Source organism: Primulina huaijiensis, chromosome 4 (assembly GCF_012295235.1).
Source record: "Primulina huaijiensis isolate GDHJ02 chromosome 4, ASM1229523v2, whole genome shotgun sequence".
In the NCBI taxonomy this organism is placed as follows: domain Eukaryota; kingdom Viridiplantae; phylum Streptophyta; class Magnoliopsida; order Lamiales; family Gesneriaceae; genus Primulina; species Primulina huaijiensis.
In genome coordinates, this window is record NC_133309.1 from 25,494,321 (window position 1) to 25,519,574 (window position 25,254).

General features: G+C 32.3%; 3 protein-coding genes and 1 long non-coding RNA gene across 7 annotated transcripts; 3 read left to right on the forward strand and 1 right to left on the reverse strand.

Moving 5' to 3' along the window:
- The first annotated feature begins 11 nt into the window (after window positions 1-11).
- Window positions 12-3,743, forward strand: LOC140975763 (uncharacterized). Of its 4 annotated transcripts, none has more exons than XM_073439661.1 (10): window positions 12-360; window positions 969-1,094; window positions 1,577-1,664; window positions 1,949-2,064; window positions 2,146-2,334; window positions 2,505-2,644; window positions 2,795-2,953; window positions 3,044-3,124; window positions 3,210-3,264; window positions 3,397-3,743. In XM_073439661.1, the coding sequence occupies exons 1-10, from the start codon at window positions 250-252 to the stop codon at window positions 3,580-3,582; spliced, it is 1,251 nt and encodes a 416-aa protein (XP_073295762.1). In that variant the 5' UTR covers window positions 12-249; the 3' UTR covers window positions 3,583-3,743. The 4 variants fall into 4 exon arrangements, with proteins under 4 accessions (XP_073295762.1, XP_073295761.1, XP_073295763.1 ...); XM_073439660.1 differs by having other exon boundaries at window positions 1,949-2,034; window positions 2,116-2,334; XM_073439662.1 differs by having other exon boundaries at window positions 1,949-2,034.
- A 4,597-nt stretch (window positions 3,744-8,340) lies between these two features.
- LOC140974826 (uncharacterized) lies at window positions 8,341-9,198 on the forward strand. The gene is made up of 2 exons (XM_073438318.1): window positions 8,341-8,519; window positions 8,639-9,198. The coding sequence occupies exons 1-2, from the start codon at window positions 8,463-8,465 to the stop codon at window positions 9,062-9,064; spliced, it is 483 nt and encodes a 160-aa protein (XP_073294419.1). The 5' UTR covers window positions 8,341-8,462; the 3' UTR covers window positions 9,065-9,198.
- A 342-nt stretch (window positions 9,199-9,540) lies between these two features.
- LOC140975764 (uncharacterized) lies at window positions 9,541-20,250 on the forward strand. Its single transcript, XR_012175031.1, has 2 exons — window positions 9,541-9,671; window positions 19,595-20,250. It is a non-coding gene; the product is annotated as an uncharacterized lncRNA (long non-coding RNA).
- Window positions 20,251-20,641: 391 nt separating this feature from the next.
- Window positions 20,642-25,021, reverse strand: LOC140975766 (uncharacterized). The gene is made up of 10 exons (XM_073439665.1): window positions 24,859-25,021; window positions 24,250-24,392; window positions 23,661-23,775; window positions 22,583-22,619; window positions 22,384-22,453; window positions 22,179-22,283; window positions 21,657-21,807; window positions 21,389-21,471; window positions 21,049-21,142; window positions 20,642-20,967 (listed from the first exon to the last, which is right to left on the reverse strand). Exons 1-10 carry the CDS (start codon window positions 24,942-24,944, stop codon window positions 20,895-20,897), a joined length of 957 nt encoding a protein of 318 aa, XP_073295766.1. The 5' UTR covers window positions 24,945-25,021; the 3' UTR covers window positions 20,642-20,894.
- Window positions 25,022-25,254: the final 233 nt, after the last annotated feature.

The window sequence follows — 25,254 nt, forward strand, 5'->3', positions numbered from 1 at the left end:
GGAAAAATGCTTACAACACAGTAGTGGAATTAAATTTTCAACCCTTCATCCTTCCTCTGTACTTTACCTGGTGCAGTTGTCCCAACTCGAATTCAATCCCGATTCCTTGTTTCGCATCTCTTGCTGGAAGTAGAATCAGATCGTGAAGCCATTTTCTTTGCAGCATTTCTGGTATCCGAGGAAGAAAACCCTAGTTTCTTTTTTATGAGATAATTTTTCAGAAAAATTCATATAGAGAGGGAGAGAAGGATGTCTCTAACGAGGGTGAAGATGTCGGAGGAAGTGTGGTTGACATGTCTGACTCATGCATTGTCAACTGAGACTGAGGAGATCATGGGCCTTCTTCTTGGTGACATCAAGGTTTTTTTTAAAAAAAAAATTATTTTTCGCCTTTTTTTGTGGGTTTTTAGCTTTTAGCTTATACGAAATTGATGGTATGGGGAAAGATTGTATTTTTTTGGTGTTTTACTGCTGGGTTCCCTAATTCTTGTTTCACAGCTTTTTCTTTCAGTATTTTTTTTAATTGTAGTAGAGTCATTGAGTGAGTTTGGGATTGAGCTCAGAAAGAATAGAGATTTTTGTGATATGTTGTTGTATATGTTCTCATGGCACAGAATTTAAAGGCAATCAGGAGTTAGCTTTATATGCTTTTTAGCTCTGCATTTAGTATACCTATTGATGCAAAATTTGTTTCAGAACATGGGTTATGACAGTATATTTTGGGTTGAAATACTGTCAATTTGTCCCCCCTTAATGCTCTGAAATTGTTACTAGAAAAGGAAAATTTCTACTCCTTTTAATCTTCTATATCTGTCTGTCACTGGATGTTTGTAGCGGTTGTAACTGCAGCCGCTGACTTATGGTGTCAACCTGTGCTCTGCTAAATTTACTTGGTTAAAGTCTAAATGCAATCTTAGTTGTCTTTTTTTGCAAGCAACGTAGAAATTCAGTTACTTGTTTCTGTTCAGCATTCAAGGAATGGTAATGTAACTGCATTCATATGGGGAGCTCTGCCACAACCACGTTCTGATCGGCAGAAAGACAGAGTAGAAACTAATCCGGAGCAGCTGACTGCTGCATCAGCTCAAGCTGAGATATCCTTTTCTCTATTTTTAATATCATTGATCTCATGAATCTGAATGAGTGATGATTACAAAAGAACTCTGTGTTTTCCTTTAGTCGTTGAATCTTACGCTGCAACAAGCAATGGACTTTTCTATGTTCCCAGAGAAATTCTAGAGGGAAAAACTAGTAATTAAGGCAGCTGTTTTCTCAAATGACAGTTGCGTGTATAATTTTTTAAGAAATTATATATTTCAAATGGCATGTAAGTAAACATTGGCCCGCTTCTATTTTATATTTAGAGAAAAATCTGTACTTTTGTTTTTCCTAGCTGGTTTTTATTTAGTTAGGGTTACTGATGGCATGAAGTTGATTTCATCTAAATAAACAGCCTCTTATGGCCTTTACTGTGCCACTTGTAGGCAATTTCGTGGTTGTGGCTCTTTTGGTGCCTATCGGCTTGTATATTTCTTTTGTGCTTATAAAATGAATTTGTAAATTAACTCCATAGCACAGAATGACAATAGCGACTGGAACTACAACCAGAGTGATTGGTTGGTATCATTCCCATCCTCATATCACAGTACTTCCTTCTCATGTTGGTGAGTTTTAATTTGGCACAAAATTATAAATGCTTCTGTTGTAGTGTTTTGGTTTTTCATCTGATGATTTTTCATCGAATGAATGGGGTATGATTATATCCAGAAAGCAATAGGGATTATGTAATCATCTTCGCATGGGTTTGCTATTGCCTGTACGTTGACAAATTGTTAATTTATGCTGGCAAATAGTATGATTTTCAAGTTTTGGTCATGGCGGAAACAATTTATTTTGTCATTTGTTTCCGAGCATTGTTTATTAAGGTTAATGAATCTCAACTTTGCAGATGTTCGGACCCAGGCTATGTATCAACTATTGGATTCTGGATTTGTTGGGTTGATATTTTCTTGTTTCAGTGAAGATGCCCAGAAGGTTAGGGTGAATCAGATAGTCCAAGAGAAAGTAACTCTGCTAAATTTTCTTTCCGATGTTTAATTCAAATAATTACTATAGGTTGGAAGGATTCAAGTCACTGCTTTTCAGTCTTTAGATGGGAAACATAATCACGTGTTGAGACCTGTTTCAGTCTCCCATGTGCTTAAAAGTTCGGTCATAGATGTTGAATCATCTTTAAGTTCCTCAGACACAACAACGGTTGTATTTGGCTCTGCCAAAGGAGAAAATTTAGAACAGGACACTGGTGATTCAAGAGCAACTGCTACAACCTTTAAGGTAAGGCTACATCATCACGGATCTTGGCTTTTTTTTCTTGTCTTCTACTTTTATGAGTTCTACATGTGTTTGTATGTTCAAAATTTATATATTAGGTTTAGGGGCTATTCAACTGATACTCTTAGAATCAATTGACTCCAGTTGACTGCTGATTCATTTTGATTGGCTAGGGGGGACTCTTATCGAATTATTCCAGAATGGGAAATAATTCTCATGTCAGCAGTGTAAATGATGCAATCCATGATTTAGATCCGATGGATATGTCAGAAGGTATGCAAGAAGCGATGCATCTGTCAAATTTGGAGATGAGGTAATGTGAGTATGTCTGAAGTCATTATATTTTCATTTTAAACTGCATCTGAAATATAATGTTATTTTATTACGATAGTTCAGTGAATTTTATCTAATGGCCTGAATCTATATTTTGTTGAACTGTTGTTGATCTTTATGTTTCGGGCAGTGGTGCAGAATTTGTCAGAAAGGAAATCCCTCTTCTGGTTTTGCCTTCTTCATCCCTTCTTGTTCTTGACTCCCCTCTGTCATCATTTACAAACCTTCAACGAGTGCTATATGAAGAGGAAAGAAGTGCGTATAACCAATCATTGATGCAAAACAGGAGGTGATATTGATGTATTACTGTTTCCTCTCTTACCTCAGCATTTTGTATTGCCCCGTTTATTGACCATATAATTTCAATGCATCTCTGTAGGGATGGTAAAGTTCACCCTCTTTCTTTCATTCATCACACTTCGACATATCAAGCTTCCATTTGCAAAATGATTGAATATTGGTACGAGACCAAAAAGTCCTTCTTTTCCCTTATCTTGATAGCTTGTTTTCTTGCTAATAATTGTTTTGTTTCACAAAATCTGCAGCTTGAGTCCCGCCATGAGTGCTCTCCAAGATCGCTTGAGAGAGAACGAAATTCAGGTAACAGTCTGCTGTATATAGTGTGTCATAAGGCAGATTTAGTATGAGATGATCAGATAAATTTCTTTATAAATGAAATTTTTTTAAGTTTTCACGAGATATAATTTTCAACAACTTTTTTTGATCAAGCAGTTGAAGCTGCTGGGTGAAGAGGCCAAGATTTTGGAGTCCGAGCTTTTAGCAGGAAACAAATCAAATTCGACCCTGCCTCGTTCTCCATCTCATGGTATTGCCTCATCTGCACACAAAGACCTGTACCCTGTGGACTCAACCCTTGTTAAAAACAACACTGGAAGTCGTAGCAGAAAAGGATCTTAGCTCTATACTGAACTTAATTATGACTATGTACTACGCTTGCCCTTTTTTGCTTGAATTGGCATCTCCCTTTTCTGATGTTCCTTGTTTTACACCAAAATCATGCTGACTTTTGTACTTTTTGTCTTCCCCTGAAAGCAGGTTTTCAGGTTTATATTTGTGTATATCATGTGTTTTCTATTGTGAAGTGAGCCAAGGGATATAGAACTAAAGAGTGATCTTTATGGGTATACCGTGTATTGCCTATGTTTATTTATGAAGATGATCAAAGAAATCCCGGTATAATGACGATGAGCGACTAGTGCATCTACTTTCGACCATTGGTGGTAAAACGACACCTATGTTACACCGAGAGTTTTCAAATTCGATAAAGGTTGGTTGATAGTATATTTCATTATAGTTCTATCATCCGAGGGTGAGATCTGTATCGGTATTTGATCTATAGATATTAATATTATGATGATAGTGTTTTTCCAATGACATCATATGTACGAAGTTAATCTTACAAATCATTTTCCAGTTGTTAGTATGCCCAAAAAAATTGGATAAATTGCAAATCCAAACGAGTTACTTAAAAAAGATAATAATAATAATAATAAAATAAAAAAAAGAAGTTGATTTGACATTATATTTCAGGTAATTTCGAAACAATCCACGTATTCACGTATTACTGTCACAATAAATGACACATTGCGTATTCAGTCTCGATTTGTTCTCAATAATTGCCGACATATTCCACAAAAAACAACCCCGTGATGAAATTAATTAAAATATGAAATTTTTAATTAATTCATCGCTAATACGGCCGTGACCATCCTATCCGGACGGACGGTTGATGTGGAGACATCTAAATGATGACATTTAAATATAATGAGATTATGTTGGGTTTGGACCGATTTAATTAGACATTTCATATAAATTTCGTNATAAATTTAAATTAAATATGTGATGAAATTAATTAAAATATGAGATCTTTAATTAAATCAGCACTAATACGACCGTGACCATCCTATCCAGACGGTTGACGTGGAGACATCTAAATGATGACATTTAAATATAATGAGATTTTGTTGGGTTTGGACCGATTTAATTAGACATTTCATATAAATTTCGTTGTTACTATGAATTTCGAATTAAACATAAATATAATCATATATGGACAAATCTTAATCTTGATGTGATTATAAACTCCTTTTCATTTCAATGTGATTCTTGATTTGCTTATTTAAAGTTTGCAATTGCGCGTTCTCAACACTCACATTTTAGATTTTACACTTAAAATGAATAGTTGGGAAAATAAATTCACGGACATGGACTTCATTCTTTTCTGAGAGAAGTAGAAAGACGATTATCTCATTTGTTAATTCTGAAATTGAGTGTCGAGTCAAACTAATTTATAATTGAAATATAAATTGAACAACTCAGTAGTAAATTAATGATAAAGGAGGATAATAAGTAATTGAAAAAATAAATAAAAAATTTCTAGTCTCAATTACGAGTTGTCTACGGAAGATTAATCCATATGTAATGATTATAATTATTCTTTTTGTAGAGTAAGATATTCTATATATATTGAAGAAGAATGCAATTCCATATTTTTAGTGAAGTAATTATGGAATCAATAAGTTAAATAAATTAATTAAAGAGTTTAATTAATTTATCTAATTTATTGAAGCTTCTAATTACGAGTACATGGTTCCTGGTACGTCTTTCATATTAATGATGCATTATGAACACAATTTAGAAATTATACGTGAAGATAGAAAATTGTTTGCATAACTTCAAGGGTTTGAGGATAAATATAATTAATTGTGAGATATTAATTATATATAAATGATAATTATAAAATAATTATAAATTTTTATAATTATGGTAATACTCAAAAGGTGTTAATAAAATCTTTAATATATTATGAATAAATTTTAGATATTATTTAATATCTAAAAATAGGATTTATGAAATCTTCTAACTTTTAATAAAGGTTTTTGAGTTTCTACACGCTACCATCTATAGAAATGATCGTATTAAAAATTTGTGGTTCTTACGTTACTTGGATTCACAAAAGGTTAAAAACTACCATTGGTTAGTTTTTTTTTTAAAATAATTTTGTTTAAATTTATCGTTGTTTTATATTCATATGCTCGATTATAATTTCATTATAAAATTATGAAATCGTTTTTGTTGTATTATGATTAGATGAAAAATAATTATTTATTGTCGGAACTAGGGGACCGTAATTCCCAACAACAACATACAAAGCCAGTTGTCCGTATAGGGATATAATCGAGTCGAGCCAAACTCTTGAATGTTTGAGCTTGAATCGTTTATAATCGAGCCGAGGTCGAGCTTTATTTAACGAATATATTCATGACTCACGAGCTTATTCAGGTTTTTGTCGAACCTAAACGAACTTAATAAATATAAATTATACATTTAAATCTTCATTAAAATCATTAAAAAGTAAATTATATATTTAGATAAAAATATAACATTTTTATTAAAATTTGTAAATTTATTATAATATATAAATTTAATAGATTTTTCAACATATAATAAGTAATGTGCAAAATCAATACATCAAATATCAAACCATTATTTTTTCATCTAAGAGAAGACTCATGAACTTATCAACGAACATGTTCATAAGCTAACGAGCCGAATATTGTAAAACTTGAGCTTAGTTCGTTTATCTTAAAGAGCTTCATTAAATGATTTTTATCAAATCGAGCTTCAAATAGCTCATAAACGATTTAGTTTATTTACATCCATGTATCCGTGTATCGAAACAAAATTAATTTTGGAGGACTATAGAATGAGCTGTCCTCCTAATAATGGGAAGGCAACTTTCTAGATTACTGCCTTCTTCTCTCGATCACTTTATATCATTTATTATTTTATTTCATTAATCAATATTTTCAAAGCTACTTGTAATTATATTTAAATATGTTGTGAAAAAGTAAAAATTTACGGTAAAAAAGTAAAAATCTCAAACTCTCAAAATTATCACACTACACACTTTATAATATTTTTCTCTCAACTCAATTGTGATTTTCTTCACAAATGAGAGATCTATTTATAGAAAATTTTTACAAATAATCCAAAAATAAAATACATCATTACCTACATCATCACACACTAATTTTCAATATTCAACACCTAATTTTACCTAATTTTCAACATTCAACATTCACATTTTCAACACAAATATTTAACACATTTTTTAAATAATATTTCAACAAAATAATCTTTCTTTCTAGCAGTTTCATCATTTAATGTGTCATATTGTCCTAACTTTTGATTAAAGTATGTGTACACACCCATTTTAATTTTATTGTTTTTTAATAGCCCTTTTAGTACATTTCCAAATTTTTATATTACATATAAAGTTTTAATGTAAAACGTAGAGTTTGTGCATAAACAATGTACTGGGTGCAATAATTGTTCCTATTTGGTAGAACAATCGAACCGTGGTGCTTGAGTTGTTGTGCGATATAAAAGATTTGAGTTACACAATTACCACCGACTATAGTTTTTGGTAAAGCGGCAGGAGCTCGGTCCTACTATTGATATCAGAGACAAGGTGAAGGGTTCGATTCTCATTGATTACAAGGAGTACAATTATTTGGAGGAAGATTGTTGGGTGCAATAATTGTCCTTGCTTAGTAGAGCGATTGAACCGTGATGCTTGTACTGCCGTACAATTTAAAATATTTGAGTGATACCATTACCACCAGCTATAGTTTTTGTAAAGTAGCAAGAGCTCGATCCTACACAATGTGTATGGCAAAGTGGGAGGAACCGCCTGAAAGAATAAACAAAAAAGATTGAAATCATCGTAAAGCTCTCGAAAATTTCATCAACTATCAACTCAAAATTATAGCAAATAAAACTCTCTGCAAATTTAATGAATTTTAATTAGCCTAATTATGCCACATGTTTCCATTATATTTTTTTTGTTTCCTTCAACTTTTAGCATATTCCTCAATCTTTTTAGATGTAAAAACTCATTCTGATTCATATGCATAATTAAATTAGATATTGTTCATAGATTTCTTATGCAAATTTCATTAGATTCCTTGTTCAAATGTTATCTTTGTGGCTTATCAAAGATTTAAAACTAACAACCGAAATCAGGATTTTCGCAATGCTTGATCGTACAAGTGAGATATTCAAAACTTTGGCATGATTTTGTATCTGAAACGCCCACAAAATTCAAAGCAAACAAGTACATTTAAGCGTCAACATTTGTTATATCATTTTATTTAATTTCAATTATAGTTTTGAGTTTTGTGTTACTTTTACATATTTAGCTATAATTATTCTCATTCATATTAAATAAAAAAAATATATTTTTATATAATATTATATTTTCAAACTTTTTAAAAAAGAATTTTCGTAAATTATGATACATTGATTGTTTGTTAATTGTTATTATTATTATTATATTAATTAAAATTTCAATATAAATATTTTTAATATGTACTAAAAAATAATTTAAAAAATTTTCAATAATATAATTAATACTTACTAATTTTAATAAACACTTGACCTAATAAGTAATCTACATACGTGGCCCTGTAGACCTTCACACAAGCATAATCAATCTATGAAAATATGAAAATTCATAAAATAAACTTTAAAAAAATTTAATTTTCAGTAGGTTAATGTTGCATGGGTACGTAGCCTTTCCACGCGTCTTGGAAATCACACACTTGGCATCTTCCTTCCCTCCCCCGATCTCTATATATACAACCATTTGCCACTCTGTGATAGCTCAATCAAGCATCTTGCAACTTGTGAATTCATTACTCGAAAAGCACGTTTCGTATCATTAGCAATCTGGACACTTTTATTTGTTTGCAGAAGAAAACTCGCGATTGAAAATGGCATCCAACGATCAGATCAGCTACAAAGCCGGTGAGACCAAGGGCCATGCTCAGGTACTCTCTCGTTATTGATCATTTCATTATTCTGGTTTGTGGAGACGATGAATTTTTAGGTTCAGTTGAATGTGGTAAGATTAGTTTTGAGTGGTGATTAATTGTCTTTACCATTACAGGAGAAGATTGGACATGGAGTCGACGCTGTGAAGGATCACACCGAAGGAGCCAAAGAGAACACCGGAAACTTCTTCACCTCCGCCAGAGACAAGACTTCTGAAACCGCTCAAGCCGACAAGGACAAGGTGACCGGCGCAGGCCAAGCCACCAAGGACAAGGCTTGTGAAACTACAGAAACCGCCAAGGGGAAGGTGACCGGCGCAGGCCAAGGCACAAGGGACAAGACTTCTGAGACCAAAGACGCCGCCAAGGATAAGACCTGCGGGGCAGCCCATGCCACCAGAGATCACGCGTCAGGAGCGGCGGAATCCGGCAAGGAAACAGCTGAATCCGGCAAGGAGAAGAGTGGCAACGTCTTACAGAAGACGGCGGATGCCTTCAAAAATACTTTTGGCATGGGTGGGGAGAAGAAAGCCGACGAGTGAAGCAATAATCGATATTAATATTTGCTATTTTGTCTTTGTTATAATAATAATTACTTGTGAGAAATTTTATTTTATCGTATATTATGTTTGTTAATATTTTATATACTAGTGTATCGATGCACATATTTGTATAATATTTTTTATAATTCATTTGATTTATATTTAAATAAGAATCACAATCTAATTATAAGAAATAATGTGAGATTTCATTATAATTTTGATAAAACAATTTTGGTTCATAATATTTGTTTAATGTAATTATAAGAAATAGTGTTGAATTTTTTTTATTAGGCTTTATATATGATTTATAATATTTGTTTAATGTTTTTTTATATTAAGTATTGTACATAATTATTTTTATTTTTAATTTTTTATGAATAATATGTTTTATTATGATAAAAATAGCATATTTCAATTATTAATTTTATATATAATTTTACCCTTTCCCTACTGACTCTTATTCGAAAAACAAATAAATTAAACCCTTCAATAGCTTCGAACTGTGGTAGAATAAGGGATCGATTTTTGCTCGACGAAGGAATTCATTAAAGACGTAGATAGTAATCTCATCAATGGGACGAACAACTTCAATTTTCCCATCCAAAAGGTTTGCAAACAACTACATTTTTTTATACAAACCGCATTTACTTTGTTTGTTTTATGTTGTGTGTTGTTGATTGTTTAGGGTAGGAAAATATTTCTCTGGTTCGGTTACCAAAATCGACATCAATCTTTGGGTTTTGCTCATTTAGTTGTTTTCCCCCCAAATTATGTATTGCGAGTAATGTAAGGTTTGAGAAAAGTCGGGTGGAGGAGATGGATTTGGCAGATGAGCCGAGGTGTTATTTTGCCTAGACGATTAGTTTATTTGTGACATTTTATTAAAGTTCAAATCGATAATGGAGTATGTAACCACAAGCTATATGATATAAAGTTCTCATTTTTTCAATTTAAATCCAAGTTATCTTTTAACCACAAACTTTATCACACACATTGAAACATGACTACGAAAAATTTTGAACATGACAGGTAAGTTCTATGTTTTTTTATGCTGGTGTTGTTTTGTGTTTGTTAGTTGTCTCACATCGGTTGAATAAAATTTCTGGGAGATGTATATATGGTCTTGGGCAATCCTCCCCATTTGAGCAAGTTTTAAGGGTTGAGTTAGGTCCAAGTTCCAATCTTAACATGGTATCAGAGCTCAAGTTCCACCGTTATGTGTTGGACTGTCCATAGTTAGGCCACCCGTTCTACTCATAGTTATGTTATTTGTAAACTTCACGCTCCAAATATCCATTCCTAGGCATGAGGTTATGTGTTAATTGTCCTACATCGGTTGGATAAAACATCTGAGAGTTGGATATATGGACTTGGACAATCCTTCCCTCTTGAGCTAGTTAATTTTGAGGTTGAGTTAAGTTCAAGTCTCAATCTTAACAGGGTTTTCGGTTATGTTGTCTGTATTGTATTACATTTGTATATTTTATGCTTATTGATTTATTCACTTTGTGATTGACTGTAATGCAGCTGTTTATTGTTGTTTAACTTCATAATTGGCTCTTAATACTTTTTAGTGATTTGTAATCTGGATTGTTTTAGCTTATGAAGCTTTTTCCCTATAAACAGAACAAGTCAATGTTCAAATATTCAAATTCGTTGATTGAAACACGTCCTCGACGGATAAAGAATGCGGTTCAGCCAAGAAAAATGGAAAAGAAAGAGATAATGTCATATTACTCACAGCTGTTACACATCAAGGTTAAAAAAATTCCTTAGTCATTCATTTCCAATGAATATGCTGCCAAATATTTTAATACTTGTTTATGCCTTCTGGAATTTCTGGAATTAATATATAATTATCTTTGCTTCTCTTGTTCATAACATGCAGCAACAATAGAAGTACGTGAAATGAATTCAATGCTTGTGTGTCATTATTTTCTTCAGTTTTTTGATGTGGTGGTATATTGCATCATATTTGTCAAGTATTTGAAGAATCTGCTAAATTTTGGTGAAGTTGATAAATGGTTTAGGATTAGCTTCTGTAGTGTCAGGACATTTTTCCTATGTTTCAAATACATGTTGACATGATTGTGTTAAATGTGCTTTTACCTTATTCTGTTGCTGCGAAAAATGAGGGTGTCAACTACTTAAATTGCACCACGTTCTTGGGTATCAGTAGGGGTACTCTGTAGAGATATTTTATGGAATTCGGAAACCCCTATGTTTATTTAAGATGATAGGAGAGATGAGTCTACATATAGAAACCATAGTGAATTGTTATCTGAATTATTGATCAGTGAGAGGCAGCCAGAAACTGATGGGATAACAACCACAAGGCCTCAGGAAGAAATGTCTGCTTAGAAGCATCCGATATTTAACTTATTCTACTACTTTTCTTCTGTAAATCTTGTCCCCATAAGGAGCGTGCCATCAGACTCAAGTGTACACATCAAACTCATATAACTCTTGCCAAATAAAAGAGGTTCACAGAAACTACAAGCTAGCTCCTTCAGTATCTTTTTTAAAAATAGATGTCATATAAGTGAAATAGAGAAAACAAGAGTCAGCGAAGAGGTAGATAACTCATGCAGTCCACAACCCAGAAAGTCATGAGGTTCCTGCGACGGCCCTCGTTAAAACCTCTTCGTAGAAAAACCCAAAGGGAAAAACCTACGAAGAGGAAAAAGAGTCACAGTTAATTGATAATAAGGGGAAATGACTAGCTCCATCGTTTTATACAATTACAAATTACCATATTCCATATCTCAAATGGACTACTCTAAATCATCTAAATTTGTTCCTCTCTACCCGAAAATTGGTTCTTCTCAATTGAAAGTTCTTCCCAAAAAGATCATCTAAATTTGTTCCTCTCTACCCGAAAATTGGTTCTTCTCAATTGAAAGTTCTTCCCAAAGATCATCCATGTTGTAGGCCGATGGTATGAGAGGCCTATAAATACCAGCGATTGAGGTCCTAAGCACACATTTCATAAAAACAAAATACATCATTTACAGAGAGTGTTGAGTGATTAGAAGGCGAAGGAAAACAGAAAACTTATAAATTATTCGATGGCCGGAGGTAATGCTCGATTCGCTTCTACATATTGTTTATCATGTTAATACTTCATAGATTTGTATAAACATGATTTTTTTAGAAGAAAAAAAATCTAACATTTGGTATCAGAGTCGTGATAATACCTATGTCTTGAAAATATATGTTCTTCATTTTTCTGAAATTCATATATAATGAACTCTTCGGAAATTTGATTCTCAAATTTTGATACAAGATGAGTAAAATTTTTGAAAAATCTGGATGAGGTCAAGAGGGTCGTAACTTGTTTTTCTGAAAGACGAGAGGTTGAAGATGATGCTACAAGTCTGTGTTTAAAATGATAATAAATAATTGGTCTTTATTGCATGCTGTTGGTCAACAATAATGAGATTTTCAGATATGCATTGACTAGTTGATAAGAGATAAGAAATTGCTAGTCGGCCAATTGATTGGAGCAAATGGCGTATGGGCCGTGTTGTATTAAATAATAATAATAATAATAATAATAATAATAATAATAATAATGAATTTTATATTATAAAATTCAATGAAGGTAGGCAAATAATCGGTTTTATATGCATTTGTACAATTTATAAATCGTAGATGAGTGCAAGTTTGCTCTGAAATTGTTTGATAAAATGGAATTTAATAATTGATTAATGTTGCATATCCGAATAATATATCGAAAATTTGGATATATAAATATAATTCCGAAAATCCAATTTTGGAATTTTGCCTTTTCCAAAATTTAATTTGAAAATAATTGGAAAATTGCATTGAACTTAAATGTAATTCCAAATCAAAATTTATTAATTTGAAGTTCAATGCAATTTTCTAATGAATGTTTAGAAGTTATTTTTGTATGTTAGATATTATGTCAAATATTATGAATATTTATTTGATATGAACATGTAAATTTAATATTATGCTTGCATTTATTCTTGAAGTTTTTAAATGCAAATTATATATATTTTGGTAATTGAAGATTCACATTTTGTTCGTATTAAATTATATAAAGTTGTTTATAATTTTAAATAAATATATCAAGTAAAAATGTGAATATAAAGTTATTTAATGAAAAGTTTTGGTTTATAAAGATTCACATAAATATGTATAATTAAGTCGAATAATAATTATAAGGTGACGTAAGGAAACATGATCTGAGGGAGTTCTTCATAAATTGGTTCTTCATAGATTGGTTTAAACTATCTTGACTAACCACTGGTCTCCCTGAGGAACGTTGCTCTGTCTAGGAGTTAGGTATTTAAAGAGCTTTAGCCATACCTATCTTTCCTTGGAGTACTATTGGAAAGTGTTGATTGTTTTACTAAATAATTATTATATAAAACATTAAGTAAAGGCAAATTTTCTCCAGTGAATCGTAGGAATAGCCACAACATCTTTAATTATAAAAAATTATGCATTAAGTAGATTTGGATCACATAATGGACATCAATTGTAATTAATTATATAAACATAATAAATTTTACCCCACGGGGATTTTTGTTATATTTATATAATTTATTAGGTTAAAATATCAAAATTATAATTTTCTTAATTTACCCACATGAATTAAGATTGATAGTTTTATCATAAAATTACAAAAAAAATCTTATTGAATTAAAATTTTATCTCTTTTATGTCACTAGATTTTTAAAACGTGATTTACATTGGTAAAACATGATATTACCTCAACAAAATTTAAAAAATGATAAGCAAATTATATTTTTATGTAGTTATGCAACATGTAAGTTTTTCTGATATGAAATATAACATTCCCGAAGTGAAGGGTGATAATTATAAAATATGAAAAGAAAGAAATAATTCTTTTTCAATTGGGATGGATGAATATTGATTATATTATACGGAAAGACGATCCATCTGCTATTACTGAAAACAGCATTCCAGATGATGTTGATATTTATGAAAAATGAGAGCGATCTCATCGACTCTGCGTAATGTTCATAAAGGCCAAAATTTCTACCGGTATGCGTGGTTATGTCAGTCAACATAATAATGTCAAAGAATTGCTGAAAACTATTGATGAACAATTTCATTCTTCATATAAGGAACTTGTCAGCACCCTAATTATGGAACTATCTTCATTAAGGCTCACCAGTGTGAGACGTGTGCGAGAGCACATCATGAAAATACGGGACATATTGGCTCGACTCAAGACACTTGAAGTAGAAATGTCTGAAACTTTTGTTGTGCACTTTATTTTATGCATTCTTCCACAACAATATGGACTCTTCTAAATTTTTTACAACACACATAAAGATAAGTGATCTATAAATGAATTAATGATCATGTGTGTTCAAGAGGAATGAAGGTTGTTAACGGAAACGAGTGATAATGTTTTAATGACTACACAAAGAAAGTATAAGAAGCAAGCCAAAGTCAAGAGAAATGAATAATTCCACCACAACCTAACATCAAGAAAAAATTCAAGTGTTTCTTCTGTAAAAAGACGAGACACATGAAGAAGGATTGCAATAAATTTAAGGATTGACTTTTTTCTATTAGTTTTTACATATCCTAAATGGATTATGTACCATTGTCACAAGAACGCGTGTGTAAAAGATAAAAGATAATTAACATAATTAATTTTAAAAAACGAGATAATAGATCACTTGTTATTAGGGGAAAAAAGAATAAATAAATTCTCATATATTTAAATTCGAACAAATCTACCTTATTGGACTTGTTGATATGATTTATCAGAAAACAAGAAATTGGACATACAAAAATCCTATATATTTTTTTGAAAAAAATTCGAAACCCATACCTCAAAATACGTATTTGTGTGAATATATGAACGAAAATACAAACTTCAGAATACACAAAGATCCAGGTATGTACGTATTGCAAGCATAATTTTTTTATACAATTTATTCCTTCTTTTTTGATTCATAGAGTTCTATCAACTTCGAAGATTATTATTTCTTCTCTCACGGTTTGATGAATATGCGTTTATAAACAATATTGTTTGTTTTTCCGAATAAGTCGTCAACTATATATTGATATATATAGTTTATGTTTTTTCTTTCTTGTTTTCAGATATTTTAGAAGAATAATTTGAGTTATCATGGATCAACTTTTAAATCAAGACGGTCGACTTTCCCATGGGGTTGCACTTCGTCCCTAGTGACGAAGAACTCCTCATCTACTTGAAAAAGAAGATCAATGGCGAGTTTGTTCCATACGAATTCATCCCTAACATCAACGTTTACAAGAATGATCCACAAAAGTTGACGGGTACTACATGCATGCTTCTATTTGTTTAATTTAGTTTTACCTATATTAATTAAATTAGTCTATTGGGCGAATATCAGATTAAACTCTATAATTAATTATGAAAGTAGGTCCAAATAAATAGGCACACACTATATAAGTATCGCACAATCTAAGTTAATTTGCTAGTTTAAATGTTGTTATTATTATGTACTGTTTAAATTGTGTTTTTTTGGATTAATTCATCTTAATTGATGTTTGGTTGTGTCCGTGTACAAAATTATTTGTGAGATAAAATATGTGAATTGATATGTGAACGAGGATGCATTAATTTTGTTTAACTATTATTATTATTATTATTATTATTATTATTATTATTATTATTATTATTATTATTATTATTGTATATTGTTTAAATTGTGTTTTTTTGGATTAATTTATATTAATTGGTGATTGGTTGTGGTAAAATCTGAGCATCGATTTGTGAAAGAGGTTTATCTATATACAAATATGTTTTTGTTCCAGATTTTATATATTTTGAATGATTGGTTAGTAATTGTGTTGTAATATTATGTTTAATTAATTTCGGTGGGCCCATCCAACTTTATGTATTTAATTATAATTGAAATATATTGCATGCAGATGTATATCCGAGTTTGGGCATGAACGATTGATACTTTTACACTCCAAGAAATTGAAAATATTTAAATAGAAACTGACCGAACCGTGTTAGATTTTTTTTTCTTCTCAAAAAATCATGTTTATACAAATCTATGAACATGATAAACATTATGCGGAAGCGGATCGAGCATTACTTCCGACCATCGAATAATTTGTAAGTTTTCTGTTTTCCTTCGATTGAAGCTTTCTAAGCACTCAACACTCTGTATATAGTGTATTTTGTTCTTATGAGGTGTGTGCTTAGGGACTTCAATCGCTGGTATTTATAGACCTCTCTCATACTATCAATGAGTGATTACGAGAGCTTGATTGTCAAAAGAAGAGGCGCATGTGTGTCTCAATTTTCTAAAGTTGAGGCTGTGTACGCATATGTTGTCAAAAGATGTAGACAATGGTCGTCGCCATTGTCGACACGTTTAATAATTCTCCTTTTGAAATGATATGTTTCATTTTTTCTTACATTTTCCCACTTGGCCCATATATCGTTTGCCATAGGAGAAAACGAAGCACATGAATCGTGGTGATATGTCTTCTAAAAGCGAGTATTATCTTCCATGTTTACAATGTATTATATATCTCTGAATGAATAAACCCTATGTTTATTCGAGGTCCAACTTTATTGATATTTTCTAATTGATAGTATGAGAGACCTATAAATACTAGCGATTGAGGTCCTTAAGCACACACCTCATAAGGAAAAAAAATACACCATCTACAGAGAGTGTTGAGTGCTTAGAAGGCTTCAATAAGAGGAAAACAGAAAACTTACAAATTATTCGATGGCCAGAGGTAATGCTTGATCTTCTTCTGCATATTTTTTATCATATTTATAAATTTGTATAAACATGATTTTTTGAAAAAGAAAAAAATCTAACACGGTTCGGTCAGTTTCTATTTAAATACTTTATATCTTTTGGAATGTAGAAGTACCAGCCGTTCATGCCCAAACTCGGTTATGCCTCTGCATGCAATATTTCAATTATAATTAAATACATAAAGTTAGATGGGCTCATCGAAATTAATTATACTTAATATTACAACACAATTACTAACCCATGATTCAAAATATATAAAATTTGGAACAAAAAACATATTTGTATATAGATAAAATGATAAGCAAAATTCATCGATCCTCTTTCACAGATCTATGCTCAGATTTTACCTCACAAAATAATATCGTACTTGGATACAACCAATCACCAATTAATATAAATTAATCCAAAAAACATAATTTAAACAATATACAATATACAATATACAATAATAATAATAATAATAATAATAATAATAATAGTTAAAAAAATTCATGCATCCTCGTTCACATATCAATTCTCAGAGTTTACCTCACAAATAATTTCGTACTTTGACACAACCAAACGTCAATTAATATGAATTAATAAAAAAAAACACAATTTAAACAGTAATAATAACAACATTTAAACTAGCAAATTAACTTAGATTATGCGATTCTTATATAGTGTGTGCCAATTTATTTGGACCCACTTTCATAATTAATTATAGAGTTTAATCTGATATTCGTCTAATAGACTAATTTAATTAATATAGGCAAAACTAAATTAACAAATAGAAGCATGCATGTAGTACACGTGAACTCCTGTTAATCATTCTTGTAAACGTTGATGCTAGGGATAAATTCATATGGAACAGACTCGCCATTGATCTTCTTTTTCAAGTAGATGAGGAGTTCTTCGTCACCTGGGACAAAGTGCCAACCCCATCAGGAAAAGTCGACCGTCTTGATTTAAAAGTTGGTCCATGAAAACTCAAATTATTCTTGTGAAATATCTGAAACAAGAAAGAAAAAATATAAACTATATATGTCAATATATAGTTGATGACTCATTGGGGAAAACAAACAATATTGTTTATAAATGCATATTTATCAAACCGTGAGTGAAGAAATAATAACCTTCAAAATTAATAGAACTCTATGAATAAAAAAGAATGAATAAATTGTAGAAAGAAATTAAGCTTGCAATTCGTACATACCTGGATCTTTGCGTATACTGAAGTTTGTAGTCACGTTCATATATTCACACTAGTACGTATTCTGAGGTATGGGTTTCAGATTTTTTTTTTCAAGAAAATATATAGGATTTTGGTATGTTAAATTTCTTGTTTTCTGATTAATCTTATCAGCAAGTCCAGTTAGATTTGTTCGAATTTAAATATATGAAAATTTATTTATTCTTTTTTCTTCCTAATAACAAATGATCTATTATCTCGTATTTTTTAAACTTAATTATGTTAATTATCTTTGTAACAATGGTACATAATCCATATCTAGGATATTTAAAAACTAATGAAAAGATTTGTTCAAATTGAAAGCACGTGGGGATCATCGATTTTTAAGTTAACATGAAATTAATTTTTCTAATTATCCGAAATATTCAAGCAATTATTATCAAGGAATTAAAACTTTTTCACAATCATCTATTACAGAAAACAAAAGTGTTTTTCCCCCAAAAGATAAAGAAAGACTTAAGTTGGTTGCCGCAGCCGCTTGTTTACTAGTTTTCCCAGGATCATTCTACTAATCCAGACTTCTTGTTACTTGCATGTTTCTGGATCAACAATTCTAATATGGACGTCAGCACCCGGATTAGCATAGACGCCACACATTCTATCTTGCCAATCGACCATAATCTCATTACTTTCTCCATATGCACAGTTTTCAGCTAATTCTTTGGAATGTGCTCCAATCCCTTTAACTTCAAGATTGTCGTGTGGTAGTCAACGGTTTGGACTTTACTAAACAACTCTTTTTCTAACTCGCTGAAATCCATATGATCTTTGGTAGTTTCTGCGAAGAGAAAATAGTTAGACGATCGGGAGGAAACTTATTCAAATGTTTTTTTGTTTATTTGATCAAACAAACCTGATATATTCTGGGAAGATGATCTGTAAGTATTTCCGTTGTTGAAGGGAAAAGAAGCAGAGATCATGATTTGAACATCCATGACTCGTACTTCTTTATCTTCAGTTAAAATTTCAACTTTGGTGCCAGATGAATCCCAGTTAACTGATTGTACTAATGTGTTGCAGTGGAATTTTTTGGGCAGGCGTTCGCTCAGCTTTTTCCAAAGACTTGTGTAAAAATACGAACAGAAAAACATTTCAGAAATCAGTATTTCTGCTATTGAGTGTTTGTGACCTCCTTCGTCCTATCAAATTGATTTTTTCATTAGATTTTTTTCAATGATGTTTACACATTTTCCATCCAATTGCAAAAATGTTTATGGAATTTTTCTTTACCAGGTTTCAACCTATCTCCGCTTCTTTGTGCTTCATTCGATATTTACTGATAATAGCATCAATCTTTGTTGAAGATTTCATAGTAAATAAAAATTTTGCTTTAAAAAGCAGGAGAAAGAAAAATACAAATCACACTACGAACATTTGTGTTACAAAAATCATGAATATTGCAGCTTAGTACCTTGATATCATACAGAGCACGAATTAAATTTAGATTGTTGAGATGATAAGTGCAGCATGGAAAGTGGGGATACAGCCATTCTAAAAGCATATTGCTTCCTGCTGGAGATTAAAGAGAATGGGAAGAAGTTCGATTTCCCATATGTATGGAGCCCCCTCACGATGTTGTCTCATTACTATGTTCCTCTCAGGAGAAAGACTGTCACACTCATGCATGACACGAAGATATCGACACTTGAATTGCCTTGATCAACTTTGCAAGTCATCAATCATGGCACCTTCACTCGCTGCACCAGAGCAGCAAACTGAGCTTTTTTGCCCCCTTTGGTGAGGATGGATCACTGGAGGGAGGGTTATCAATGAGTCTGCATGGAGATTCACAAAATCTACAATAATACGTTATCTAGAACATGTAAATTCAGTGGAAACTATATCGAGTTAAGGAAGTATTCTAGGTTTGAACACCATTCTAATCGTCTTTCTGTGGCAGGTCCAAGTTGAATTGGATGATGATGGAGCATCAGAGAGACATTGCTTTGCACAACTCTCAAATTTTTAGGATGACAAGGATGGATGTCCTATCTTGGATGAAATGTGAATGGGTAGATGATTTTGAGAGTGATGGGAGGTTTTTTAACTTCTTGATGCCTGAGATTTAGGACAAATTGATTGGCTATATGTTAAGAATTGGTGGGCTCTTGCTGTTGTATTGCATTAATTTGTCAAGAAGTGTTAAAAGATCCAGAGGACATCGACAACAAAGCTAGCCACGTAATCAAGAAGAAATGTGTTGCCAAATCCAACATCAATATCAAAAATGATCAAGCAATTTCATCCTCAGGATGAAGTTATCAGTGGGAGAACGGCATGACAATTACCAGATCTATATGAAGTATTGCAGGAATAATGGTCGACCACATCAAAGTCAAGTTTAAGATCTAGATATAAATTATATGGTTTTTTTATTGCGTGATGCTTTTATATGCTGTGTAAAATGTTGTCTACAAGTTCCAAAATTTTGATGAAATATACATATTTCTAAATTTTGATATCAAAATTTCAACTATGATTTTTAAGTGAAAGTATATGATGTCTTGACTGTATTTTGAGACAATTGTTGTGAAAATACTCATGCACACAACACAAGGAAGGAAGGAAAGAAAATATGCATATACATCCATAAAAATATGCCAAATTGATTACAGAAACAACACACTATCACCAACAAAATACCCAATCCAAATCATACGTTAGTAGTTTACAAGAGCGACAACTCAAAACTTTATTTAAAGAGTCAAAACTGTAATGGATTAATATCAACTTCTATCACTCTGCAAGCCAATTTGTCCCTTGTTATTGCCTCTCACCAACTTTTCTTGTGCTGAAAAGCATGTTCGTAGTTCGAATCCTAAAGTCCCAACCTTGTGTGTAACCAACTGCTAACCTCATCCATCTCCTTAGGCACAGTATAATGACCGATCCTAAACAGCAATCAAACTAAATATAGTTAACTGTTGCTAAGATAGGTGAGTATAAGTCTAGAAGAAGAAAGTCTCGAATACCCGTCATATGATTTATATACTAGATTTCGAAATCCAGCTTGGCTTAATGTATGATAGGACCTCTCGCCATATTTGTGAGGAACCACTTCATCACCTGTCCAAGAATCCAATGAGGTTAATGTGCTTATTTCTGAGATTGTCTGTTGATACACAACAAAGCTGTGTGATTCGATTGTTATGCCATACAGGTTCTGTCCCGGACAAGCTTACACGGACACAAGATCATACATAAGATTGTGTGCAAAATGTGCGAGATATTGGGAAACATTGACCATGTTTGGCATGGGATCTAACAAATGTTGTGAAATTTTAAATTCTTTTGACGAAAAACAAGACATACAAAGTCCATGGGAGAGCAATATTGGCAGATATGAAGCACGTCTTTCGGCTTCATGGGACCCCTCAATCTTATGTCTCACACTCCTGCAACAACAGAAGACCCAAGGTTTGATCACGAACGAGGCCAAGAAGATACAGAGATTCAAGTAGGTGGCCTGCTTTTTGAACTTTAGTGTGTGATATGTGATAATGGTGAACGTGCTTTGCTTATATATCTGATATGAGATTTAAAATTTATATGATTGAGGAGAAGCAAAGCGGAAACCCACCTAGCACAGGGAAGCCAACCGCTCAGACCAACAACAGCCCTCAGGTTAACCGGGTATGGGCTGCCATTTCCATATTTTCCTTGTGCGAAACAAGTAGCAGAATAGAGAGCAGTTGCAGCACCCATACTAAAGCCCCCAATACCAAGTTTAACTGCAATACATCGTAAATCAGGATTACAATAAGCATATCCAATTCCATGTTTTGAAGACTATGGTAATCATATTCAATTCTACGATCTCCTCTCCAAACAAGGAAATGGATTCTAACATATGAAGATATAGAAGTGAGGATGAAGACAATTTTGCCTTAATTCTTTAAGCCAAAAGCACAAAAACGAAATGATAAAGGTGGAGTCTGTATGAGTGACAATTACTCTCAAGCCAGTGAAATGGTATTTGGTACATGCAATTTGTCACTGATAAAATTTGAGTTGTGCTGCTATTATCAATTATTTCTCCATCAAAAAACAAGTCCTATGTGCTATAATGTAGAATAAGGATTTGAAAATTTGAGAATATTACTGTCAGCAGGCTCTGTAGACAACAAGTTAGCAATATGTGCTGTTGAAGCGTCTAAACCTTCAAAATCATCTGGACCATCTTCAGAAAGCTCTCCCACATCAAACCCTGACAAATTAATCATAACGCATAAACTTGATCAATGTCACTTTCAAAATAAATGTATCCATGAACTCGAATATCGTATTATTTATTTAGTTTTGCTTACATGCAGTACAAGGAAATCCTCCAAGTATAGCCACAGGGCGAGTCGGGGCAGTAGGGCATATCCATTTTATCTGCATGACATAGTTTAAACCGTGCATTGAATTCTGGAAAAGGGTCTCGATTTGGTTGCAACAAAATGTAGTACAAATTCATGCATAACAGAATATTTTAGATGATATTTTTAAGAAACTGAGTCTTACATTCGGGAGAGGAAGATTCTCCAATTGTTGTGACCAACTGCGGAAACAAATATAGAACAAGATTACTGATATTATTCTAATGCATGGTGCTTAAGAGCATACGTCTATCTTAAATCTTCATATAGTTTTAGCATTTCCTTTTATCTTCTGAAATAGGTAATAACAGTAGATAACAAATTACTTTTCACATGACAAGTTAAAGTTGAATGAGAAAGAGCTAAATATAACTAGTAGTGGAGATTAAAGTTGAATTTGCTATGGTTGGAAAAAAGATGAGCATGTTAAAAAAAATATTATGAACATTGCATACTGCCAAATTTTGTGAATATTCTCAACAAAAACTGTTGCTTCTGCCTGTATATTGAGGTAAAACTTTGAAAGCGAAGTGGTGGTGGTCCCATAGAAACATACAAAGAATGAAGCATATATGCCATAACTTATATAAATTCAAAGAATAGGAAAATTTGAAATATAGTTCAAGTTTTGAGATGCCACTTGTTTCTTGGAAATCAAAATAAATAAATAAAAATTCATTTGAGTGGAGAGATCAACCCTTTTTGCTTGTTTTATCCTTGCATTACCGGTGGAATCTTACCTCATGGGATGAGTGTAGCCATTGACATTTGGCTTCGATGAACTTTTCTTATCTTCCTTTTGTGATGGAAAAAAAATCCCATTAATTTTCTCTCCACTTTATGATAAAGTAAAAACCAATTTTCGGAGGAAAAACAAAATATCAGCAAGATTTTGCTGCTGTGAAGTATGTGGACACATTACCCCATGCTAATTTAAGGTTGTCTATTCTTAGCATCTTAGAATAATGATAGATCAAAATAGGCCTCACTTTCTATTACCTGCATAATTGATTATACTAGTTACCATTTTCCTTGATAAAAAAAATATATTATAAAGTCGAGATATTTTAGAAATGCATCGAGTTCACTGGTTCTTCATTAGGTATACGTAGCAGATAAGAAAATGATCAAAAAGGGTAGTTTTGGTATCTAAATTTGATTAAGTTGAAATTACTGTAACGCCCTTGATGATTAGGGAAAGCATGGAGAAAGAGAGATTTTACCTGGAACCATTATCACCAAGGCCATGCATCCAAATTATTGTAGCTTGGTGTTTTCCTTTAGGCCTAACCACATATGTCCTCCCAAATTCAAATGTTTTTCTTGCTGTTCTGCTTCCTGAGAATTATCGTATAAGAATTCAGCTTTCTACGATTGAGTTCAACAAATTTACTTGGTAAATTTTGGATGTGGGATAGGTTTGTACGAGCATAAGTTTCCCATTGTCATTCAGTATGGTTACTTTAGTCAGCACGACGATCAAAGCATGACATTTGGGCTACTGTACTTCTAAGATTTTTTAGCCGGAGTGCTTTATAGATTCGGGCAAAAATTGGAGAAACAGTGGTGCATTTGAAAATTTGTAGCTCTTTTGGCTAATGGTAAAACAGAGAGCCAAATTTATCGAAGTTCTTGAGCCAAGACAAAAGAGAACTAAATGGCAATTTCTCACGAAAAATGCTTCTCAAAATATGAAGAGCCAGTGACTTCAGTCATCTAAAGGTGAATTTGGCCACAACCCTTGAATGATTTTACGTCAAATGACAGACATTCAAGAAAAAGATTCAAGAAAGATGGGATCTTGATGCTTACCAGAGCCCACTGATGAATTCGAATGGCTCATTCTTGCCGACGAGAGATGAACCTCGAAACTCTCAAGAATTCCCTTCACAAACGTGTGGTAAAAATGAACTACAAACTTGATGTACAATTTTAAGGAACAGCAACAGAGACTCCTATATTTATACTCGAGAAGGTTAGATGAAAATGGAATAAAACAGCTGCACCTTACCTAGCTAGAAACTCAAAAGAAAGAAAGAGAGAGAGAGAGAGGGGCATCCATGAAAAGGAAATGTAAAGAAAAGGGCACAAAGCAACCAATCTTTTCATCTGCAAAGAGAGAATCAAAACCAGCAAAAGTATATAGCTATTAAATTAGAGTTATGTAATTCATTCAATCCATAATTTCCCTGAACCGTTCAGGTTGAAGGGCTACTGTCACCCTACGTGGCCCTGCAAGAGGATTCAGTACAACAGGATATCATTAACTTATAATTTACCACTTCATTAAACAGAGACAACTAATTGAAAAATTAGACTTTGTTCATAATTATATCATTGGAAGAACATTTAGGACAGCAACGAAAACATTGTAATAATTTTATTTTATAAAGAAAAGTTGGGAAATAGTGTCACATTCACCGAACTTGTGGACCATGAGTTGACAAGCATTTCATGCCATAATCTTCCTGAACCGTTGAGGTTGGAGTGGCTGAATTTTGCAGCATAGAAAGAGAATCTATGCTCTCTTAGGCAGTGGCAATTAAATAAGAATTCCACGTACTTACAATTTCAAGAATATTTCCTGAAAACTGTATAGAATAATTCATTTTGTGGGAAGAAAACATTTAAATCTTTAATTCAATCATTTGTTTATGTATTCCTTGTGACTGATGGATACCCGTTGTGGTATTATATCCATCGTGAATTTCAACTGTCCGTTTTATCATAACCATGCTCACGCATCAATATTCTAGTATTATGATGCACGCAACCTTGTTCAGCCCATTTTTTTACGAAAAACTAAAAAAAAATTCA